At 52.5% G+C, this 17,207-nt stretch overlaps 1 protein-coding gene across 2 annotated transcripts; it reads left to right on the top strand.

The window, feature by feature from the left end:
* Positions 1 to 9: 9 nt before the first annotated feature.
* On the top strand, positions 10 to 17,126 carry TRIP13 (thyroid hormone receptor interactor 13). 2 transcript variants are annotated; one of them, XM_045863934.2, is made up of 13 exons: positions 10 to 197; positions 875 to 1,040; positions 2,498 to 2,627; positions 3,383 to 3,438; positions 4,165 to 4,255; positions 5,911 to 5,983; positions 8,556 to 8,619; positions 9,442 to 9,528; positions 9,770 to 9,876; positions 11,824 to 11,977; positions 14,566 to 14,678; positions 15,752 to 15,821; positions 16,207 to 17,126. In XM_045863934.2, the coding sequence occupies exons 1-13, from the start codon at positions 106 to 108 to the stop codon at positions 16,300 to 16,302; spliced, it is 1,299 nt and encodes a 432-aa protein (XP_045719890.1). In that variant the 5' UTR covers positions 10 to 105; the 3' UTR covers positions 16,303 to 17,126. The 2 variants fall into 2 exon arrangements, with proteins under 2 accessions (XP_045719890.1, XP_045719891.1); XM_045863935.3 differs by having other exon boundaries at positions 21 to 197; positions 875 to 1,025.
* The last annotated feature ends 81 nt before the right edge of the window (positions 17,127 to 17,207 follow it).

The following is a 17,207-nucleotide window of genomic DNA, read 5'->3' as shown; positions in this document are numbered from 1 at the left end:
GCGGCGGCGGCGGTGGCGGTGGCGGCGGCGGCGCGGGGCGCGAGGCGGCGGCGGCCACGCTCCGGCCGGGTCCCCGCCGCTCCCGGCGGCGGCGGCGGCGGCGCCATGGACGAGGCCGTGGGCGACCTGAAGCAGGCGCTGCCCTGCGTGGCCGAGGCGCCGACCGTGCACGTGGAGGTGCACCAGCGCGGCGGCAGGTGAGCCCCGGGGCGCTCGCGCGGGCCGGCCCGAAGGGGCGCCGTCCGCGGACCGTGCGAGCCTCGCGGGCCGCCCCGGGGCCGGCCGTGGAGACGGGGGGCCTGGGCGCGGCCTGCGCGCGGCGGGGGCGGACCGCCCAGAGCTGCCTGCGCCCGAGGGACGCCCCCGGGGCGCCGAGGGTCGCAGCGTGGAGGGCGCCGAGGGCGCAGAGCCAGCCGGGGCCCTGGGAGGGGCCCTGGAAGCCGCCCGTGCCGCAGCGAGCGCCTCGCGTTTGCTCAGGTGGACCACACGCCTGGGGCTCCTGCCACGACGCGTCCCGGGCGCCGGGAGGCTTGTTGGTTCGCTCGTAGCGCCAGCGGTTTCCTGAGCGCCGGGTGTGCGGGTCCGGCCGGGCACCGTGGGTGTGCTGACCCACCTTCGCCAGCCTGGTCCCGGGCACCCCGGGTGTGCTGACCCACCTTCGCCAGCCTGGTCCCGGGCACCGTGGGTGTGCTGACCCACCTCTGGTCAGCTGGTATAGCAGGAACCATTACTGCTGCCCCCTTCTCTGAGGGAGAAGCGGGGCGCCCCGGGCAAGCCCACTGCTGCTCCTTCCTGGAGCGGTCTGATTCGGACACGGACTGTTACAGTGTTGCTCTCAGCTGAGCTCTCCTTCCTGTCTCCTTTGTTTCCCCAGCACTGCAAAAAAAGAAGACATAAAGCAGAGTGTTAGAAAGCTACTCAACAGACATAATATTGTGTTTGGGGACTACACGTGGACTGAATTCGATGAGCCTTTTCTGACCAGAAACGTGCAATCCGTGTCTATTGTTGACACGGAGTTAAAGGTGAAAGACCCACAGGTACCTAATTCACTGTGAGGAGGAGTCATTAATTCTTACCTGAATACAGAGTCCGTGTCATGAGGGTGCCTGGCTGGCTCAGTCTGTGGAGTGTGCGATCTTGATCTTGGGCTCATGAGTTCTAGCCCCACATTGGGGGTAGTGTTTACTTTTAAGAAAGCAAAAAAACAAAGAAGTATCATGAATATGTGCTTGCTTCTTTGCTGGTCTGTTGTCAGAAACTGCCTGATTTACCTTTTGGTTTGTTAGATGGGCACCAGCTCTGTGAAGAGCCAGGTGGTGGGAGTAGATGTGACCCCGCTGTCCGGATGCTCACAGCACAGTAGGGGGACAGATGGGAAACCAGAGGCAGGATGCAGCGCAGTGGGGTGGTGGGCTACGCTGACGAGACCCCCCTGCCCGTTCCCTGTTCTTGAGGCCAGTGTAGGACCATAGGAGACATGGGGACTACAGCTGCAGAGAGGAGATGGGCTTTCCTTCTAGACAGTCTTCATCTAGTCCATCGTGTGGACTGTCTCACCCACCACCTTTGTGTGAAAGGGTGGATGCGTTGGGGCATTTCTGTCGGTATAAAAACAGCCCGAAGTGTCTGCCTCAGGAAGACGTATCATCTGTATCTGTGTGGTTCACGTTTCATAAAGAATCAATTTGGAAGAATTGGCTTGGCAATTTTGCTTGCAAGGTGGACCTCTCCATTCGTGTGCTGGGACTGACCCTTGCGGCTTGTCAGTTTTATCCATCCTACTTGATTTTGGCCAGCCTGAAGGAAACAGAAGAGCTTTCCACACTACTGAGGAAGGACAGATTAAAGGACGGATTTTAACGTTCTCATCTTTGAGTTGGCACATTCACCTAGAGGAATTTGTCTTAACAATTATGTGATTTTATAAAGATACGTGAACTATATATATGTTTTGTTAATGATGGCTAATGATTTGAAATATCTTAATTATCTATTAGAGGTTGGCTAAGGAAATGATACATCCACACCTAATGTGGTATAGTTGTGAAAAAGCACACGCTGATTCTTATCTACTGACAGAAAATGTTTCCAAGCTCTACTGAGAGGGGAAGGCGCAGTTAGAAAACTATGCAGCTGAATCCATGTTCAGTCAAGTATGTGTGGTGCGTCATAGACCAAAACATGGGTGAGGTTGGATGTGGGGGGCTTTGGCATTCTTCCTTCTGTGTTTTTTTGTATTTTTTCAACAAGCATGTAACTTTTATGATTACAAAGAACAGTAAAGTCCTTTCTTGAATAAAGGCAGGGGAAAGTATTTAAAAAAGAGCTAATACTAAACCTGAACATGGTAGCTTTTCTACCTAATCTAAGAACTGGTTTCTGACATGTTCGATCTTTGTTTTTGGATGTTACCATCTAACTTCGATGACTAGAATTAGGAAGTGAGTTATTTTTCCGTTTGTGTGGATTTGTTTGGTTTCCCTTCTCACCACAGCCCATTGATCTGGGTGCCTGCACAATTGCACTTCACGTCTTCCAGCTGAACGAGGGAGGCCCCAGCAGTGAGACTCTGGAAGAGGAGACTGAGAACATCACTGCAGCAAGTCACTGGGTCCTGCCTGCAGGTGCGTGACAGTGACAGCAGGCGGGCCACACTTGAGACACAAGGTCAGACGTCAGCACGTGGCCTGGGCTCTCCAAGTCAGTTAGCTGAGGAGTTTGCATTCATCCATTTGTTTTGTACGCTTTCAGCATGTCTTATTTCTTGTGAAATGGAGAGCATATCATAAAAGAGGAAAGTAGAGATCTTCGCTGTAAGACTGTGTTCCTTCAGGCAGGTCCCTCTAAGATGGTGCTAATTGAGAATCTGAAGGTGTTCTTCTTTTCCTGCCCAATTGCTCACCTGCGTGACTCCTTCCTCCTGCCTTCTCTTTGCTTCTCTGAGGACTTTGCCATGGTTCTAGCAGGTGGAGTCGGGGGGTAGCTCAGTCCTTGGGGCTTATGTCTGAGGTCCTGACAGCTGGACTAGACCTGCTGCTGCCTTGCCCAAGTGCTGGCTGGCAGGGAGAGTGGTGGGTCAGGGACGTGTTCATGGCAGAGTGCAGGTCCACAAAAGACAATTGTGTGGAGTAACATGATGCGAAAGTGACTCTGTACTCCATTTAATTATCTGTCAAAAGTTATGTGACTGGCAGTTACTTAGCATCTTTAATATTAAGAAGAATTCAAATATTGAGAAAAAGTTCAAAAAGTTAACTTCCCTATAATGAGAATCTTAGCCGGCCACTCATGGGGCAGTGGAGAGCATCAGAGCAAACCTCAGTGGTCAGTGTAATAGCCTGCTTTCCTAAAATTAGGTTTTTGTTTTATTCTCTCCCAGCTGAATTCCATGGGCTTTGGGACAGCCTGGTATATGATGTGGAAGTCAAATCTCATGTGAGTTTTTTGTGCTATTTTCCAAGAAGGCCGGTTATTTGAAGTGGGATCAGTACTGTGTTGTTCTCCAGCATCTTGGAGCCCTTTGACTCAAAAAGGCTTTGGGAACTCAGGCCCACCAGCAGCCCGTGTCCTGCATATCTGTCCTCCGGGGTTGCCCCCCAGCAGAGTGGTCTCGGGAGAGAAAGGGGAGGGTGCCCATTGTGAAGACAACTTTGATTGGATTGTGCTCTTAAGAACCCACTGGGACTGAGGAGGCAGGGCCAAAGGTCAGACAGAGCAGGTGGGCAGGCCTGAGCAAGCACCAGCTCGTCTGAACCCTTCAAGGGGAAGGGCCCTTCTGCATGCTGTGGGGGACTCTGGAGGTTCACCCCACGTCCCCCCAGGCTGCGAGAACACAGTCCTGGCTGCTGTCTCGGGCACATGTGCTGCCGCTTGCCCACTGCCCCGTTGTCCCCGAGGTCGGAGACGCTTGTCACGTGATCAGTCTCGTCCCTTTGTGCGATCTTGGCATCTTTAGTGAAAGTGACCCTCGTGTTTGTCCTTTACGCTTACACTGTAACAGCCAGCCTGTCCTCGTGTGGCATCTCTGGTGGCGCGGTGGCAGCTTCCGAGGGGCAGCCCAGGGCCTGTCCCCACTCCCCGGGCGTAAGCTCCAGCAGCACATCTGGTGGGAACCTCCACTGCAACGGCACCTTTGACTGCATTTTACCTTTCTTCACGCAGCTCCTTGACTACGTGATGACGACTTTGCTGTTCTCAGACAAGAACGTTGACAGCAATCTCATCGCCTGGAACCGGGTGGTGCTGTTGCATGGTAAAGCATGTGGGCTTTTACTTATTTAACAAGATAAACTGTGTGAAATCGGGCTTCTTTACTCATCCCGTTGACCTTTGAGGAGTTCCCACTCTGTTTTCTGATGCAGCCAGAGTTGCCTTAGAATGTCCCTTCCCTGACAAGCCGATCTAGCTCATGTTACTCTGGGCATCTGCTACTTGACCTGCCATTTGGCAGCCACCTGATCACTGCCTTGTGACTTTTCTACATTATTATCAAACTTTTCAGGGTGCCTGGGTGGCTGAGTTGGTTAAGCGACTGCCTTCGGCTCAGGTCATGATCCTGGAGTCCCGGGATCGAGTCCCGCATCGGGCTCCCTGCTCGGCAGGGAGTCTCCTTCTCCCTCTGACCCTCCTCCCTCTCATGCTCTCTGTCTATCATTCTCTCTGTCTCAAATAAATAAATAAAATCTTAAAAAAAAAAAAACAACTTTTCAAGTAACTGTCTAATCCCCCAAGTGATCATATGATTCTTAGGGCAGTAATTGCCTCACGTTTCTTTGTAGTGTCCTTAGAACTTCATTTTATGACTGTAAAACATGACAGCCATACTCTCCTGAAATTCTGTCTGAATCTTCTCCGAGGAAAACATTGGGTTTTTCGGGGCGCCTGGGTGGCTCAGTCATTGGGCGTCTGCCTTGGGCTCAGGTCATGATCCCAGGGTCCTGGGATCGGGTCCCACGTTGGGCTCCCTGCGCAGCAGGGAACCTGCTTCTCCCTCTCCCTCTGCTTGTATGCTCTGTCTCTCTCTCTCTTTGTCTGTCTGTCAAGTAAATAAATAAAATCTTTAAAAAAAGCATTGGGTTTTTTTTGATGTCACTGGTTAGAAAGGAATCGAGAGAACACCCAAGTGAAATGGGGGTGCAAAGTCATTAGCTTCTTACATCAGTTAAGGTTATAGGTTGCTCTGTAGTCCTAAAAAGTGTCTATTAAGCAGCAAATATGCTCAGCACATTGTCCTGATACTAGGTTTTGAGTAGGCGATCAATAGATACTTTAATTAGTGAAATAGCTAATATTCTCTTTAGAATTGGTATTTTTTTTTTAATTGTTGAGAATGTGTGCAGAAAATCAGAGTTGAAGGTGCCTGTCCTCTGACAGATGCATTTGTCCTTCACATTGGTCTCAGAGCTGCTACAGGGCTCTGCGCTAAGTGGCCCACGGGGAAGAAGCTGTATGAGCGGGGCCCTCACCTGGCTGCCATTCTGGTTTAGTGTGGGCCCCGGTGAAATGAGTGTCATGAGAGGTGTTTGACCTTTCGCCAGGTGTCTTTGTGGATTGTATAGAAGACACATGGGGACAAGGAGGGTGTCAGTGAAGACGTCAACCAGGAAACGTAGCCCTCTTGGGATACTGAGGGGAGTTGCGTGCCAGGAGGCAGTGCTCTGTTGGGGGCGTGGGAGCTAAGACCAGAAACACGAGCTGAGTTCAAACTAGGAGGAAAAGGGAAAGACTCGTTAAGCGTGTTGGTGATATTTTACGGCACTCACGCTGCTGGCGGACTTCTTTGTGAGTTAGCAAGCAGTGCTTGGGGGAATAACATTCATAGCATTGAGTTCTCCCTATTTTGTATGCTGTGCATAATGCACCCACTTGTTAAATGCTGGCTTAACATTTGCTTGGGTTTTGTTGCAGGTCCTCCGGGAACTGGAAAAACATCCCTGTGTAAAGCGTTAGCCCAGAAACTGACCATTAGACTTTCAAGCAGGTAACTTCTGGTAATTTGAGAAAGGAGAGCAGCAGGACGGGATTGCTTGCTTCTCGTTTGTGGCACAGAGGTGTTTTTATTTTTTAATCATTTCCCTTGACTCTGTATGTAGTCCCTCTCTTTCAAAGCAGGTTAATTAATTCCTCAGTACTCAGCGGTGCCAAGTTAGGGTCTCAGTCTTTTTAAATTGGTGGCACTTGCTTTACAGTCAGCACGTGGTCTTTCTGGTGACTTCCTGTACGCATCAGAACGTGTTTCTGCTTTCGGGGGTGGGATGCTTGGGTGACGGCCCAGGATGCTTGCTGCTCTTGCTGATGGTCACTGTTCCGTCACCTGGGAGAGGAGTGGCCAAGTCTCTCAGGCTGGGTCTGTTTCTTCTTGAGCTCTGGCAGCTTCATCACGTTTAGACTCTACGTGGCCATTGTTTCAGGTACCCCCGCCCCCATTTTCTGTTGATTTGCAGGTTCAGTGACCTGATATCGTCCCACGGGCCACTGATGTGCTTTTTGGTCTTTTCAGGTTTTTAGAATTTTCTGTGTTCCATTTTGGGCCATTTTTCAAAATATCTAATATGCTTTTAATTCCATTCGGCGACATCTTCATTTCTGATAGCGTATATTTCTTTTCGGGAGGTTCCGCTTGTTTCCTTTCATAACTTCTCAGCTCTCTGATGCTGTGCTCTTGCTGAAATGCTCGAGCAAGTGTACCGTCACAGTTTCACTTTCTTCTCTGCTAATTGCATCGCACTTGTCAGTTCTGAGTCTCACTGTTGCTGGGTGGTTCTCCTGCTTCGGGGTCAGTTTCTGCTTGTCCTGCCAGCCAAGCTTTGATTGAATGCAGACCTTGTTTTTGTTGGATTTTGTTCTGGTGGGCATTTCCGTTACTTGTGATTTAACGTGATCCTCTTGAGGTTTGTTCTTAAGCTTTGTTGGAGTGGGGTCTAGACTGAATGCTGAAGTGAGGCCCTTCGGGGGTCTCAGGGGAGCCCCCTGAGTCAGAGTGGGTACTGTCCACTTGGGCCATTGGGAACGTGAACGTCCCAGCTGTGAACACCAGGAACCGTACAGCTCAGGGCTCTCCAGCCTCATGGGATTTCCCTTTTCTCATATCCCTGAGTGTTCAGCAAAGACCCAGAGGGACCCTGTGATGATTCCTGGAGCTTTATTCCTACGTATCTGCGTCCCCTCTGGAACTCTGCTCGGTTGCCTCCAGCTGCCTCAGGTTCCTAGAACTCAGGCCTCTGTGTCCAGGTCGGCCCGGTGGCTGCACACTTCTTGGGTCCCCTCCAGGGCTGTGGCTGGAAGGTGCTGCAGGCAGAGAGACAGAGCACTTTAGGGCCCCCTCAGGTCCCGTGTGGGGTGACAGTCCTCCATGCCTGCCACCCAGTCCCGTTACAGCTGCCGTTGTGATTTTGTCTCATTTTCTGGTTGATTAATTCGGAGGGTTAATCTGATACTCATTACTCAGTGTGACTTTAGATGAGGGAATCCTATGAGGTATACTTTGATCTATTCTTCTTTTCAAAAATGTCCTGTAGGTATTTTTATGTTGGGAAACTGCTCTTTATCTACCCTCTATTTTATGTTTGGCGACTTGGTTTTTGTCTTGACATACTGAAACACATCTGTGTTTTAAAGATCTCTTGGGGTGATTTCCTAAAACACAGGAGACTGAAGATGTTACTATAAGAAATACAACTCTCTGAAGTACAACATCTGGAAATATGCATTTATTTTTTGGCTTTGAAGTTGTAAAAAGAAACCTTAGAGAGCCTTTGTTGCTCATCTTATCAAAACGCTTAGAATTAAATAGTAATATTCAACCCAATCTTTATTTCGTTAGGTTGTCTCTCCCCTTCCCTCTTTTGTAAACAGAATTAGTAAACGGAAAGCCAATTAGAATTTTTTGAAAGTGACTGTTTTTCTTGTTTGGACTTTCCAGGTGCAGAGGACCTGGCTCGGCTTCCCTTCTGTCTCAGTCTCGCTCCCTGTCTGCTTTTAGTTAGAAATAAGCGTGTTCAGGTTTCAGCCGCCTCCTGTGCGTGCAGAGCGTCAGTGGTAGATTTCAGTCAGTATGTGCTGAGGTTCACTTTGGGGCATCTGGGCAGCCCCGGGCTCGGGAAGTAATTTTGTGCTGCGAAACAGGTTGTCACACTCATTTCAGTTTTAGGGAAGGAAGAAAGCATGTTCAGCTCCAGCCAGAAAGCTCCTGATGGTTATGTTTTGTTTTGCCTGCCAGGTTACTACTGGTAATACTTCTTACAGCGCTGGAGATGTGAATTATGCGTAGATTAGAAGTGAGGGAGATTTTACTCTCGCTTTGATTCAAATGAAGATATTATTCAATTCAAAACACTTTGTTTGCTTTAATCAGAACCACTGACTGCATGTCATTAGGTTTTCATAATTATTTGAGCCCTTATTGGTATTACCCTGTAATTCGTGATTGCCTCGAGCCCTGGTTAGTAACTGGTGATTTAACCAGTTAGTGGGCAGTGCTAAAGAAGGAGTGGTTGCCACTGGGGGTACCTGATTTGTAAACCAGTCGTCTTAACTCTGTTTTATCCTCCCAGGTACCGGTATGGCCAATTAATTGAAATAAACAGCCACAGTCTCTTTTCTAAGTGGTTTTCGGAAGTAAGTATTAGCATCACTTCTACTTCTCAGGATTGCCAACCTTGTAGTTGAAAAGGTGTCCCATGTAGTAAGCAAACCTTCTCCAAGAACATGAGAAATCGGCAACACGTGACTGTGTGGCTGACTTCAGGGTCAGAGGGAAGTTCCAGAGCTAAGCAGTAACTTGGAAGTAGTGTGAGGCCTGAGAGGACCCTCTGCTTGTCACATCCATACCTTTGGGTGGGACAGACACTCACCTTTCTCTTAGGGAGAGCACCCTCATTCTAGCGAGCGCCGCATCCTCAGCTGAGCATGCCCCCAGGGCCCTGAGCCTCGTTCCTCTATCGGAATTGCAGGGCTCAGCCAAGGTGACGTTGTAAGTGCCCCTCAGCACAGGGGAATGCCGCCCAGGCACCTGTGTCTGTAGGTCCCTCTGGTGGGTGGTGGGCCAGGACAGGGAGCACTTGGAAGGCATGCACCTACCAGCTTGCCTGTTTGCATCCGTGGCCCATCTTGTTCCTAGTCATGGGGATGGCAGGGAAAGGGAAGGAGGAAGTGCACAGGGTGTGAGGCGCCCATGCCGGGCAGCCCGGAGCTGAGCCGGTGTGGGTTCAGGCTCACTGTCCTGGCGCGTGGAATAGGGCAAGGCAGCGTGTGGTCCGCCTCCTTCCATGTGGCCCTGGCTTCTTGGATTTAGGGATTTCTCCAAGGGGCCGTCAGGAGACAGTGGGCTTCTCGGGCCCCTTGGGCTCAGACCGAGGCTGGGTGGGGACCATGGGTACATGTCTACACCAGGCAGCGTGAAGAATGCAAGTCGACACTAAAGGAGTATTTTGGTTCCAGAGTGGCAAGCTGGTAACTAAGATGTTCCAGAAGATTCAGGACTTGATTGATGACAAAGATGCTCTGGTGTTTGTGCTGATTGATGAGGTATGCACATCTGGACATCACACCCGTGACTGAAGCAAATCCAACCCCTGGCTGAGCCCGGCCTCCATCCAGCCCTCCGGTCATGCAGCCCACTCCTCCTCAGTATCCCGCATGTCCAGCTTCTGGCAGAGTGGGCTCAGCACACCCCTTCACTTGTTCCCCACTTGCTCTGTTGCTGCATCCCATGGCTGCCTGTGGGGCCAGGCGCTATCCTTTTCCACCTTTTGTCCCATCCCCACAGGTGGAGAGCCTCACAGCCGCCCGTAATGCTTGCAGGGCAGGCGCTGAGCCTTCGGATGCCATACGCGTGGTCAATGCCGTCTTGACCCAGATCGATCAGATTAAGAGGTAATGCTGACGTGGTGGCCTCACGTGAGAAGCCATGGGCAGGGTGTGAGGTGCCCGCACACCCCTAGACCTTACTTCCAGCTCCTCTGACTGGAAACAGCGGCTGCTGCTAAGTATCAGCTCTGTCTTTGCCCGTCTGAGGCAGTATGTATACTAAACGCAATAATTAAGAATTAAGTACTTGTACTAAACTGCTAAAAACGTAACATAAAACTTGAGTGTGGTGAAAACTCACATGATGCAGAGAAGCACATGACACGGAGTGAAACACGCCACGTTCAAGCACTGGTGCCAACGCCGCCCAGTGTTTGTTAGCCTTGAAGGGCTAGCAGTGGGCAGGTGAGTGTCACCTGCGTGCCCTTCATGGGGCCAGATTTCGTCTCTCCGCAGTCCGGCCTTGCAGGTCCAGAGCCTGTGGTCAGTGTGCCCCACGCTGATCCAGCTTTAGGGAGTGACTCCTACTAACTTGACTCACAAGGAAGTGATGTCCAAACCAGAGCCCCTGTGTGCTCCCCACAGTGTTTCACCGCCCCCTCTGCTGATCACAGCTCTCACAGTGAGTCCTGGGAGTGCTGTCCTCCACTGAGGGTGCCAGACTCCAGAGCACCGCCTGGAAGCTAGCTTACTGCATGTGGACTCACAGGGAACTGAATTGTGCTAAGGGCTGTTTCCTCCAGGCCTTCAGGGTAGTTTTACCACAGAGGCTCTGATTTCCTGAGATGCGGCTCTTGGGGTAGACTGCAGGGGCCGCTTGCTTCCACCCTGCCACAGGCCAGCCACGTGCGAGGTGCAGCCCCTCCTCACCTCTGCTTCCTTCCCCGCCCCTGCTCCTCAGTCTGGTTTCTACCCCTGTGCCTCCTTCACCTGAGGGCCTTTGCTCTCCCTGGAGTTTTCTACAGCATCTGACTCCTGGCAACCCCTCCCCAGCCTCCACTCTCCAGACCACCTCAGTTTCTGCCACTGGCCTCTCATCTCTTCAGGCAGCCTGGGCAGCCCATGCCTGGCCTTCTCCCCTCTTCTGTTGCTCACCCCTTAGAGGCCTGCGGGACCACCTGGACCAGGTATCAGGCACACTCCCAGGGCAGCCATTCAGCTCTGAAACCCCATTTCCAGGGTTCCCACTGAGCCCCAACGCCCCTCCTGTCACCAGCAGGTGTGGGCTCAGGCGGGAATAGAGACACGTGGGCCTCTGGTTTCCCTCGTACCTTCTTGTCCCCTTTTACTTCACGCTCCCTGTTCAGGCCCCTCAAGGTGACCCTTCCAGACCTTCTTTTGTGTGTATCTGACTCTCTGGGCTCCTAGGACCCCTGCACTCCCTGTCCCTACCCTCACTGGCTCACCCCTGCTCACCCTGTGCTATGCACCTGTTGCTAGATACTAGGTAAAGCTGGCCATTCACCTTCCTGCAGCCTGTATGCCAACCACGGGCCCCAGGGGAGCATGCTCCCCAGGGTGCCTTGGGCCTTCTCTGTGCTGGCCCATGTCAGTGAACAGACTGGGCAACAGTGCTCTCTTTGCAGAGCTTAGAAGCTAAAGGGGGAAAGCAGCTGGTAAACAGGATAAATAGTTCAGCTTCGCAACGTGTGGGGGTCATGAGAACCATGTGGAGAGCAGTCACCCGGGCATGCCCAGCAGTTGATGGGGCAGTCAGGACTGCACACAAGTGAGAGCTTCACCACACCATGGTTGAGGGAAGAGAGGAAATAGTGAAGTGGGAGTCTAGGAGAACTTTCCAGAAGGCAGAGGAGCAGAGGGTCTGTTTGGTGCACTGTGTTGCGGCCAGGAGAGCCTAGTGGGGAGTTAGGAGTCCCACAGGCACTCAGGCCTGTGTTGGGACTTGGAGTACAGTGGCTAGGATGCTGGCTGAACACCGGAACTTTCATGGGCGGAGGGTGTGAGGGAGTCACTGAGGCACCTGGTGACTGGCGCGCACTCCTCTACCTTCAGGCACTGCAACGTGGTGATTCTGACCACTTCCAACATCACAGAGAGGATTGACGTGGCCTTCGTGGACAGGGCTGACATCAGGCAGTACATTGGACCGCCATCTGCAGCAGCCATCTTCAAAATCTACCTCTCGTGCTTGGAAGAACTGATGAAGGTGCTGGGTGTCTTTTCACTCTTCTAGCAGCGGATTTCTCGTGTTTTTCCATTCCCTGACATAGCTCAAAATAGCTAATTCCAATATGGAGTGAGTTACCTGAATGCGGCATTAACGGTCTTAAAAAGTTGAAAACTGCAGCTGTGTCTGGCAGCTTGAGCTGTTAGTTGAAATTGTGGCCACTGACTCAATATTTTTGTTCTTTTGGCACAAAATGATGATCACGACTATTTGATCTACTGATCTGCAGGGGATGAGTGAGTGGGGGGGGGATGGCTGTGGTAGCCTACCGGCACGTCCTGGTCCACAGGGAGACCTCCTGGCTGGAGGTCATAACTCACAGGGAGGTCAATCTGACTGGAGGTCATAGCTCACAGGGAGGTCAGTCTGACTGGAGGTCATAGTTCACAGGGAGGTCAGTCTGACTGGAGGTCATAGCTCACAGGGACGCCATCCTGACTGGAAGTCATAGCTCACAGGGAGGTCATCCTGGCTGGAGGTCATAGCTCACAGGGAGGTCAGTCTGACTGGAGGTCATAGCTCACAGGGAGGTCATCCTGGCTGGAGGTCATAGCTCACAGGGAGGTCAGTCTGACTGGAGGTCATAGTTCACAGGGAGGTCATCCTGGCTGGAGGTCATAGCTCACAGGGAGGTCAGTCTGACTGGAGGTCATAGCTCACAGGGAGGTCATCCTGGCTGGAGGTCATAGCTCACAGGGAGGTCATCCTGGCTGGAGGTCATAGCTCACAGGGAGGTCAGTCTGACTGGAGGTCATAGCTCACAGGGAGGTCAGTCTGACTGGAGGTCATAGCTCACAGGGAGGTCATCCTGGCTGGAGGCATAGCTCACAGGGAGGTCATCCTGGCTGGAGGTCATAGCTCACAGGGAGGTCAGTCTGACTGGAGGTCATAGTTCACAGGGAGGTCATCCTGGCTGGAGGTCATAACTCACAGGGAGACCTCCTGACGTCATAGCTCACAGGGAGGTCATCCTGGCTGGAGGTCATAGCTCACAGGGAGGTCAATCTGACTGGAAGTCATAGTTCACAGGCAGGTCATCCTGACTAGGTCCTAGTTCACAGGGAGACCTCCTGACTGGAGCTCATAGTGCCGGGAAGGTCATCCTAAAGAGGTTGTCATTTACAGGCTGTCATTGGCTGCAGTGTTAATGTCCCTTTGGTCCTGTTTTCTAACAGCAGCCGTGAGCAAGACAATGCTCATAGTCGATCTCGTGTGAATTACTTTAACAGGGACCTGTCTTGCACCTGGGTGCTGGGAGTTCTGGCACTGGGCACAGCAGGCCCGAGGCACGCAGTACCTGCTCCAACAGCAGCGTTCCTCGAACCTTTGCATCTGGGAAATGTGCAGTAACCAAGTCAGGCAAAAGACACGGAGTTACGTGGTATCACTATAACCAGGTGGTGGGGCTGGGATTGACCGTGATGCCCTCAGCAGGGATGACACAGACTATGACGGGGATGGGAGAGCTGGTGGTCGCGGCATGTGCATCCCGTCCTGCTTCTCGGTGGCATGGAGAAAGGGAGGGGCCTCGTGGCGCTTTGACTTGCGGTCCCAGGTGAACTCCAGAAAGCGTAGCTGCCGAGAAGTCAGCGTGATGGGACCCTGCTCGCAGTCACACTCGCACTTGGGCCATGCATCCAGGAGATGTTCTAAGGTTTAGCCAATGTACAGATGTTCTACGGTTTAGTCAGATAGTTTACAGGAAATTAGGATGTTCCGATGATGTAGTGGAGATCTGGCCAGTCCTGAAGGCTGTTGCATGTGACTGGCCCACTCTGTCAGGAGCCAGCAGTTCTCACGTGCACCTGGATGGCCCGTGTTGCTGGGAGGGGCCGCGGGGGGCAGTCCCGGGGAGGCTGCAGGGGTCTGAGGGAGTGTCACTTAGAAAGCTGAGAACATTCCCACACAAACCCTGTCTTTTAAATTTACCCACAGCCTTCACCATACCTCCAAAATGTACGGAGAAAGCCATTTGTTCTTTGTTTTCTCTCCTGGTTTCTTAGTCAAAAGAGTTCATGTTAGAAGTCATTCGGTAGTGGTCGCTGAGCGCCCTGACCTGGCAAGGAGTGTCCCACGGGCAGACACCTGGCCTATGAGGGAACTCGGGGGCCCGGATCCAGGGTCAGGCAGTGCCTTTGCGCTACACAACAGTCTGATCTTAAAAACAACAAGTGGAGACTGTCCTCGAAAGGCAGGCCAAACCCTGGCTCCTGGACCCCGCTCTGCTCCGCTGGGTTGTGGTATACCATTGAACCCATTACCAGGCTGGCCTCAGCCCCTCCAAGTCCCTGCCTGCCGTGACATGTGGTCAAGACGCATCTTGACTAAAAGCACAGAAGAGCCTGGGTTGCTGCCGGTCTCTTGAGACGTGTTTTGTCGTATTTTCACCTGTGTTTGAAGGAGCAGGGGCGTGTGTGTGCGAGAGGGAGCCGCCTGAGTGCTGGTGTGTCTGCTTGCGTTTCTGTGAGAGGGGACGTGGTTGCCTGCTCTCTGGGGGCTGTCCCCGTGGCTGATGGCCTGCACTCCGCCCTGCGGACCCTGCCCTAACGCCCCGTCTCTGTCTCCAGTGTCAGATCATATACCCTCGCCAGCAGCTGCTGACCCTCCGGGAGCTGGAGATGATTGGCTTCATTGAAAACAACGTGTCAAAGTTGAGCCTCCTTTTGAGTGAAATTTCAAGGTGTGAATTGACTTCATTTTTGTAGCCAAGAGAAGTGCGTCTGTTGTGGTAATGGGCGGTTGTAGCCGACTGCCGCAGCCTGGGCTGGTGGTGTGGGGTCAGAGGACAGGGAGTAGAATCCCGAGACATTTGTCGCTATGTGCCGGGGGAGCTTCGAGAGCCCTCAACCACCCTGGCCCCGGGTTCCTGGGCCAGAGGGTAGAGGTCGGCTGCCCTCCCACAGGCGGCTTTAGAAAACAGAAAACAGTGCTGTGCTTCTTTCTGAAAAGATAGATGGTCACATTTAGGCTCTCTTCACACACTGATTTCTCAAATGGTATTTGTTCAATTTGTACAAACTGACAAGAAGAAAAAGGTGGAAGCTTCTGTTTGAGTGAGCAGAGCGAACACCTGCAGAGTACTACGCTCGGTGCTTTGGGAAGTAAAGGGAAGTGCACGGCCCGGCTGCCCTGGGCGCCAGGGGGGCGGCACTCCGTACCCGAGCACTGACGGGACAGCTGCATGTGTGCTGGGGGCCCCAGCCGACAGCGCTGTCACCTCTCAGAGGGCTTTGGTGATCAGGGGCGTGAGGAGAGAGGGTGGGGAGATGGAGCAGAGCCTTGAAGGACAGAGTTTGGATAAGTTGGAGAGAAGCGGGATCTCCGCAGGTGCCATGTGTGCAGGGGACCTCAGGTGGGTCCCACTACAGAGACGCGTTCTGACCAGCGAGTTTGAACCTCATTCTGAAGCCGTGACGCTTATGGAAGGTTTTGAACAAAGGGATAGCCTGAAGAACAGATTATTTTTTGGATACCCTGTTGAAGAGATTTAAACCGGTTGAGATGGGGCAGGGAGGGCAGTTCAGACACTTCACAGAAATCGGCGTGGACCAGCCTGGTTTCTGAGGAGCTGTGCCCCACGCGCCCACTGTGTTGTGCACACGCTCCTAGGCAGGTGGCGCATTAGGGCAGCAAGGACCCTGTCCTGCCTGGGGCAGTAGCTGAGGGCTGGGGAAGACCAGCCGAAGGGGAGGGGACTTTCAGAGATGAGGGAAACAGGCCTGAGCCTGTCCCCAGACGTGGTTCTGTTCACAGGAAGAGCGAGGGCCTCAGCGGCCGTGTCCTAAGGAAACTCCCTTTTCTGGCTCACGCACTGTACATCCAGGTGAGTCACCCGCAGCCTTCCCCGCCTCCGGCACTCTGCTGTCCCCACCACTGCTGTGTGTGGCAGGGCGTGGCCTTGCCGGGAGTTGCACGGGACCCTGATTTAGCTCTGTGTCTGAGTGCTGGGCTCCTGGGTAGGGGGACGAGTGCGCCGCGCTGCCCCTGTGGTGAGGAGGTGGCCTGCTGGCACCTCACAGCGCTGTGGCTCGCAGACAGCCCACGCTGGGCCCTCCCTGGCCCCCACAGGGGTGCTTGCGCGGAACAGCACCTTGGTTCCCCCCGCTTGCCCTGTGCTGTGGCTGCACCCCTGCTGCCGTCAGTTGGGGGGGCCTGCCAGTGGCCCCCGCGCAGGCAGGAGCAGCCCCCATGCCTGTGTCTCCTTCCAGGCCCCCACCGTCACCATCGAGGGCTTCCTGCAGGCCCTGTCTCTGGCAGTGGACAAGCAGTTTGAAGAGAGGAAGAAGCTCTCGTCTTGCATTTGATATGAGCTCCCTGCCTGTGGGTTTTGCAAGTGACATCACTGCTCACGGCAGCAGCTGCCCAGAAGTCTCCGAACACTCGGCGCACGTCTCTAGGCCAGAAGCTCACGAGGCTAAGCAGTGTTCAAAGAAGTGTGTTGTATTTACATGGTTTTAAGACAACCAGCCTGTCAGTTTCACTGTTTTGAAAGCTATTAATTCACGTTCTGCTGTCCTGTAAAGAACTGTGCTCGTTCCGTCCTGCGTCTGGTGGATCGGACGGACACAAAATGCTGACAAATGTTTGAAGAGGCAGTCGCCATAGGTTTTAAGAAACAAAAGAGAAACTATGTCACCTTGAATAATAAAGTAATCACAACATTAAAAACGTTGCCCTCACTGAAGATAGAAGGCAGCTTTCTGACCTGAGCTTGTTTTATTGAGTGCACACATTTCAGAGACTTAATAAAGCCTATTCCTGTGTTGTAGAAATGGAGGAAAAAACTCCACGTAGAGCATTCTTCATGAGAATCAGTCACGGTGCTGTTTGTGGGCAAGTGCAGCCTCGGCGTTCGGGTTGGCCCGGGCCGCACAGCCTGCCACCCACCACAGGCAGTGTCACGTGGTACTTCGGCCTGTCATTTCGTTCCTTCCGTCACGTTCCTGCGGCTCAAGTGCAGATTCACATCAACAATGTAAAGTAAACTGGCGAATCGGCGTGTCTCACGGAATGTTGTGTTGTGCTCTTTCTGATGCTAAAATTTCATGTTTGTGTTTTATATACATTATTGAGGAACATGTTATCTTTTGTTACAGAACTTTTTAAGTATTAAAACTTTTCCCCAGAATTTTCTCATTTTGATCCTCATCACTCCCCAGTGCTCTGAGTTTTTTTGAAACATTATTCACATGATTGTTTAGCTTTTAGC

This window comes from Mirounga angustirostris, unplaced genomic scaffold, assembly GCF_029215605.1.
Source record: "Mirounga angustirostris isolate CCGP_5_RB_7025 unplaced genomic scaffold, mMirAng1.0.hap1 SCAF_7, whole genome shotgun sequence".
NCBI lineage: Eukaryota > Metazoa > Chordata > Mammalia > Carnivora > Phocidae > Mirounga > Mirounga angustirostris.
The sequence above is the reverse complement of the archived record's forward strand: the minus strand, read 5'-3'. Positions and strand labels throughout refer to the sequence as shown.